The following is a 7,100-nucleotide window of genomic DNA, read 5'->3' as shown; positions in this document are numbered from 1 at the left end:
TATCAGTGTTGGAGGATATGAATCCAAAAGTAAGAAGGGCATCACGGAGTTTGTGGAATCAGGCATGTGGTGACTGTTTGAGGCCATAAATGGCTTTGTAAAGATGACAAATATGATCAAGATGAGACTCATGTATAAAACCAAGTGGTTGAGACATGTAAACTACCTCAGTGAGATCACCATGAAGAAAAACATTATTAATGTCGACCAACATCTTAGCCACCCATATTCCTGCACTATTCATCATGTCCTTACCAAACACCAACTACCTACTCTTCCTTTTTTTGGTTTGAATAAATGTGAACCTTGTCATTTTGGCAAGTCTTCTCATCTTCACCTACCTCCAACTGAGAGTTGTAGTAGCTCTTCTCTTGAATTATTATTTGTTGATGTTTGGGGTCTATCCCTTGTCACCTCATCTGAAGACCATAAGTATTTTCTATTAATTATTGATAATTTCTTAAAATTTATCTGGTTGTATCCACTTTTCAATAAATTTGATGTACTTGCGATTTTTGTCCAATTTCACACATCAATTGAGCATCTACTCCGATGCTCTATAAAGATCATTCAGTCTGAATGGGGCAATGAGTTCCGTGCTCTCACTATCTACTTTCAAAAATATAATATTTTTCATCGTATTACCTATCTTCACACTCATGAACAAAATGGCACTGTTGAGCGCAAAATCCATTATGTCATTGACACTGGCCTAACCTTACTCGCTCAAGTTTCTATTCCTATGAAAGCACCATAACTACCTCCTAAAGAATAGGTCTTCAAGTATGTAGTGGCTTACCACTGTTCGGTATGGAAAACTATCATAAAAAATATAAAAAATTATTGGTAAAACTTATATTAATGGTTGGTAAACTACGGCAACAGGTGGCATCGCTGAAAACTATTACCATCCATTGCCATGATTTTGGTGAGCATTGGTATTAGTAACTCTATGCTAACATAATTATAAATAATAATAAATAATCTATTTTTTTAAATAATCTATTGTTATACTTGTATATTTTTTATAAATTAATAATAAATATTTTTATAATCAATTATTATCCTCTTCAGGTCATATTTGAGTATGGTACTCATATGTTTGATCCAAGAGAATCATATGGTACTCTTGTATTTGATTCAATTTATAATTAATTTTAATTAATCACCTATATAAGGAATTGAACATAAGACCTATTGAATAATTAACTGGTACTTAGCTACCATGATAATATTAACTTATGATATAGAGTTATGGTTTATTATACTTATTCAAAACTTATTCATATCATAAAGTATATTTATTTTAAATATGTTATGATATTTTAATTTTAATAATTAATTATTTTTATAAAAATCAATTCTTTTCTTTTTTAAAAATTAAAAAATAAATTATTTTATTTTATTCTTTATAATATTTTTAAAATTTTATTATTTAAAATATTTTTAAATATATATAATTTTAATATATTTATATAATCATAAATTTTTTTTTAATATTCTTTAAAAATAGATAATTCATGAATTTTCTTATTTATACTGTAACTAAAAAATAATGATATTTAATGTATAATATTTTAAACTTTATATTATATAATTTATATAAGTAATTCTTAAATTATATATACATTTTAATATAAATTAGATTGGATCAGATCCAAATTTTTGATTAAATTTACTTTCATATAGATTTTTTAGTAATTACATCATAGATCATTACTTGATTGTGATATTGTGCATTCAATATTGATAGTGAATTTTATATTAAGATTTATTTTTATTTAATTATTAAACTATCATAACTCATATAGTTGAAATCATATTAAGTTTTAAATTTATTAAATATATGAAATATCTTTTTTATAAAATTTAAAGATATATTTAGTGATTAAATATTATCATCAAGAAAAATCCAAATTAGTTTGCAATGATTCTAATTTATCATAAAAATAATTCATAAATAATTAATAATAAAAATTATTAGTTATATAATGATATATAGAGGATAAACTTTATTTCATTGATAAATAATTAATATTTAATAATAGAATTATAAATATTATTAATTAGTTTCTATTTAACTATAAAATATTATTTTTATGATGTTATGATAACTAATTAATACTCAATAATAAAATTATAAATATTGTCAATTAAATTTTATTTAACTATAAAATATTATTTTTACATGAAACATCATAATATTACAAATTTTAAAAATATCTATAAATAGTCATCATGATATTATAGATTTTTATTATAACTTTTAAAATCGTTATAATAGAATATAATTTTTTATAATATTTATAAGATACTATCGCTATAAAATAACTTTTAATAACATTCTTGACCAAGTATTGCAATATTATATATCTTTTATGATATTTTTTAAAATTATTATTAAAGTGTATTTATAGTAATATTCTTTTTTTGAATGTTACTAAAATTCGGTCACTATAAACTGATTTTATTGTAGTGCCCTGGACGTTGTCCAACTCAACTGCAAAGAGATGGTTGGAAGAATTTCCATTGTTACTGGTATTGAGGAGGCCAAGGTACTGGCAACAACTGCCTTCGAGAGTCTTTGTAGGGGCTACTGTGAAGGCCAAGCCATGGCCGCCTGTGCTCCCAACCGTAATGATGTCGAAGACGAAGGTGGTGCTAAAGGAGATTGTAGTTGGGGTCATAAAGTGACTGTTGTTGGGCAGCATTTGAATTGGTGAGGAGAAGAAGGCATGGCCTATCAGGTCCTTGGTGTCATTGGTGAGCTGAAGCATGCCATTGGATGTGATATGAGCAGAGCCATCTAAGCTCCCATTAGTGGTGGATTTGAAACCGTTGTAGGCAAAATCGATGTTTAAAGAGAGGGAAGAGCTGGCTAAGAGAAGGACGAGGAACGGAAGCACAATGGATGCTGCCATGATGACTTGCGAAAAAGCGAGAGAAGATAATGGAAACAGGGGGCCTTTGCGATGGACAAGCTTTTGGGAAGTCCTTTTGAATGAATGAACGAGCGAACGAGTGAGTGATTTTTTTGTTCCTTCGACTAGACTGCTTGTATTGACTTGATCCATCTTATCCTTCAGCAAAGGCTTCAGTAATCAGAAGATGACGGGTGAAAATAAAGTTTTCCACTCCGAAGGCTAAGTGTAGGGTCCAGCTGGAAATAGTTGTAGGAAGTCCTTTTGAATGAATGAACGAGCGAACGAGTGAGCGATTTTTTTTGTTCCTTCGACTAGACTCCTTGTATTGACTTCATCCATCTTATCCTTCAGCAAAGGCTTCAGTAATCAGAAGATGACAGGTGAAAATAAAGTTTCCAACTTCGGAGGCTAAGTGTGGGGTCCAGTAGGAAATAGTTGCAGGAAGTCTTTTTGAATGAATGAACGAGCGAACGAGTGATTTTTTTCGTTCCTTCGACTAGATATTGACTTGATCCATCTTATCCTTCAGCAAAGGCTTCAGTATTCAGAAGATGACGGGCGAAAATAAAGTTTCCCACTTCGAGGCTAAGTGTAGGGTCCAGTTGGAAATAGTTGCACAAGTCTTTTTGAATGAATGAACGAGCGAACGACTGAGTGATTTTTTTTGTTCCTTCGGCAAGATATTGACTTGATCCATCTTATCCTTCAGCAAAGGTTTCAGTAATCAGAAGACAACGGGTGAAAATAAATTTTCCCACTTCAAAGGCTAAGAGTAGGGTCTGTTGCTGCAAGGCTCTGGAGGGAAGTGGGCGAGATCTGTGATCATGTCAACTTATGTAAAGATTAGCTGTAACCGAAGGAAAGAAAAACTGTTTCTTACAGATAACCAGAGTTGTATCTAAAATTTTTTTAAAAATCTATATGAATAAGGATCAAATCCTTATCTAAATTATAGCGAAATTGGACATCAAATCTCTAGAATCTGGATTCAACCTCTGCGTAGGCCTGGAACTGCAGGCCCTTTATTTCGCATGCACACCAAGCAATGCAGGAAAGTAGAATGACCTCCGATCAAATCATCTTTGCAATTCAACCAAAAAAGGGAGGAGAGGTACTAGTGTGACACCTCACACTAGCAAGGAGGATGCCCAAGAGAGGGCCTACACTAAGGGAAGAGAGGCTGCAAGGAAGAGATGGCGCCAAGGAAGAAAGGGGGCACCTCAAGCTCACGCCTCTCTCTCTTTTTCTCCCTTCTCTCAATCTGATTTGTTTGCTCTGCATCCATAGATAGAGACTCTCTATTTATAGATAATACTCATGACCCAATAAGTATAGGACTCCTAATTCAAACATGCTTTGAATCAGTCCAATACTCATGAAAGAAAGACTCCTACATGAGATAGAATTGGAACCATATAAGGTGCCCACAATGCACCCATTCCCACACCCATATGGGACGCTTACAACTAGCACCATACTAGGTGCTGGTCGGCCAAGGAGTGAGGAGAATCCCAGTGTGCAAGTAGGACTCCAAATATCTCATGCAAAAAGGGTCCAATTCGAATCCAATTCGAAGTTGGTTTGAAACAATTTCGAAAGGCTGTCAATCCCAAATTTTTTAAGATTTTAGAACTAAGTTTAACTTAAAATTTTAAATTCAATTAAGTCTAATTAATTCAGATCTAATCTGAAATTAATTAACACTTAAATCTAATCTCTCATAGACTCCATGGATCATAAATCAAAAACTGTTCATCCCCGAGATTGAATCTGAACCTCATGTGTAGTGCTAGCTAGATATAATCAACACTTTAATTCTGTTTGACCCATAACTTAATTCTCAATTGAGTTAGCTTATATGTTCAATCAAGTCAAGTACTTCCAAATTGGACATATAAACATAGGCCAATATTTTTCTATAGTGTCTGACTTGTGTGCGTGACTCCATAGGTTCAAACGCTAAGCCGGTAGCATAGGAACCGATTTTTGTACTCATCGAGATACCATCTAGTAATGATTTTTGATGTCCAATTAGGTCGAATTATGATGAAAGAATATTCTAGAACCTATGCATATAGTTACTGCATAATTCATCCCTTTGATCCTGAATGCTCTAGGATGATCTCTGGTTAACTGTCAACCGAGAGTGTTCCATCCATATTATATTTCAACCTTTCAAATCTATCTCATGGATTATCCTGAACAAGATTTTACTAAATTAAAATACAGTGATACATCAGCTTCTATTATTCGGAGAGATCAATCCTATCTTGATCCACACACAGACTTCATAAGTACTTGATTGTACCCAATAGCCTTCCATCACTGCATTAGAAATTCAGATAGTCTGGCACCAAAGCATAATAAGTTGCTTGCAAGTCACTATAGTGATCTCAGGTCTAAGGGACACTTATGCCTATACGCTTCGTGAGCAGCTCTTGATGGCAGAATGCTTAGCAGGTGAGTCACCTATTCAGTGACAATGTACTCCTATATCTCACGTGTATGCCATACCAGTGTCACCATACTCTTTGATTAAGAGGATAACCAATCTATATGACACACAATGACCTCCACTCGATAAACGTCATCATCTTATAATGACATATCATTTGATCGCGAATATGTTTAAGAACTATACGATAAATTCTCTCTTTATCGTTCACTAACATAGTTCTAAGGACTTCATCACAACATAAGAGTTCTTTAAGAAAGATGTAACTTTGTGATGAAAAATATCAAAATAATTTTTATTCATTTATCAATAATTCATATACAAAGAGGAACTCAATCATCATACAATTATTTTTAGGATATAATTTTCAATAACTCCCACTTGGACTAAAGCCAATCGGGGTAGTATCTTATTGTTGGAAAATGTGTCCCAAAAAGCCAATCGTCAAGCTGTTGACGGTTGAGCAACCAAGTATTGTAATTGATTTGTTAATAAATAAAATATATTTGGCATTTTCATCATAAGCTTTCATCTTCAAATGAACTCCGTTGTTATGATGAAGTCCTTAGGACTATTTAGATTCGATAAAGAGAGGATTTATCGATTAGTCCTTAAAACAGTTTATGACCAAATGATAGGCTGTTAATAAGGACGACAGCTTCTATCGAGCATAGATCACTGTAGGCCATATGGGTTGGTTATCCTCTTAACCAAAGAGTGTGGAGACACTGGTATGGCATACAGGTGAGATGTACTAGTACATCATCATTGAATGTGACCAACTCCAGAGTATTCTGCTGTCGAGAATGTCTCTGATGGGATATAGGTATAAGTGTCCCTTAGACTTGAGATCGCCTCAGTGACTTGCAAGCAACTCACTGTGTTTTGGTACTGGACTAACTGAATTTCTAATTCAGGGATGGAAGGCTTCTGGGCACAGTCAAGTACTTGCGAAGTCAGAGTGTGATCGAGATGGGATTGACCACTCCAAGAGTTGGAGAAGAATGAGTCGCTGTATTTCAATTTAGCAAAACCTTAGCCAGGATAATCCATCAAATGGATTTGATATTTTGAAATACAATATGGACAACCTGATCAGAGTTGACAGTTGAACTCTGGGGTATCCTATGATCATTTTGATCAAGGGGATGAATTATATAAAAACTATATCCGCATGGGTTCTAAGGATGTTGTTCTACACATTCAACCTATCCGATCGTCGGGTACCATTGCTAGATGGTCACTTCGATTGGTACAGAAATTTATTCCTGTGCTACCGGCTTAGGTTCGGACCTATGAGGTCACACACATTAGAGTTCATGATCTGATCGGATGGTTGATCAACGATTAAGAATCATTCTAGGGTTAAATGATCAATACGATTGACATTTAACCCAGTGCAAGTGTTGCAGGAGGATCGATTAGCAATTCGATTGCTAATTGGCTTAATTTGATTAAGTCAATGGGCTGAGATTAAGTCTAATTAAATATAATTTAATTAGATTTAGTTTGGGCTTGATTGGATTAAGTCCAATTGGTTTATTGGATAAGCCAAGTGCAAGAAAAAACTAGTCCTAGTTCAACTAGGACTTGGGTCAATCTAATTTCTAATTTGATTAAAAAATTAAATCAGATTTAAATTTAATTTAATCTGATTAAATTAGGTTCTTAATTGGGTTAAAACTTATTTTAATTAGGTTGATCTAATTTTTGTTTGATTT

The 7,100-nt window shown here is 33.1% G+C and overlaps 1 protein-coding gene across 1 annotated transcript in view; it reads right to left on the bottom strand.

The window, feature by feature from the left end:
- LOC105036741 (L-type lectin-domain containing receptor kinase S.4-like) overlaps window positions 1-3,056 on the bottom strand; it is a 9,930-nt gene extending 6,874 nt beyond the window's left edge. The window contains exon 1 of the mRNA XM_073249101.1: window positions 2,442-3,056. Within this exon, the coding sequence (XP_073105202.1) occupies window positions 2,442-2,921 (480 nt within the window). The 5' untranslated portion in view covers window positions 2,922-3,056. The remainder of the gene's footprint in view (window positions 1-2,441) is intronic.
- Between the last annotated feature and the right edge of the window lie 4,044 nt (window positions 3,057-7,100).

This window comes from Elaeis guineensis, chromosome 15, assembly GCF_000442705.2.
Source record: "Elaeis guineensis isolate ETL-2024a chromosome 15, EG11, whole genome shotgun sequence".
Classification (NCBI taxonomy): domain Eukaryota; kingdom Viridiplantae; phylum Streptophyta; class Magnoliopsida; order Arecales; family Arecaceae; genus Elaeis; species Elaeis guineensis.
The sequence above is the reverse complement of the archived record's forward strand: the minus strand, read 5'-3'. Positions and strand labels throughout refer to the sequence as shown.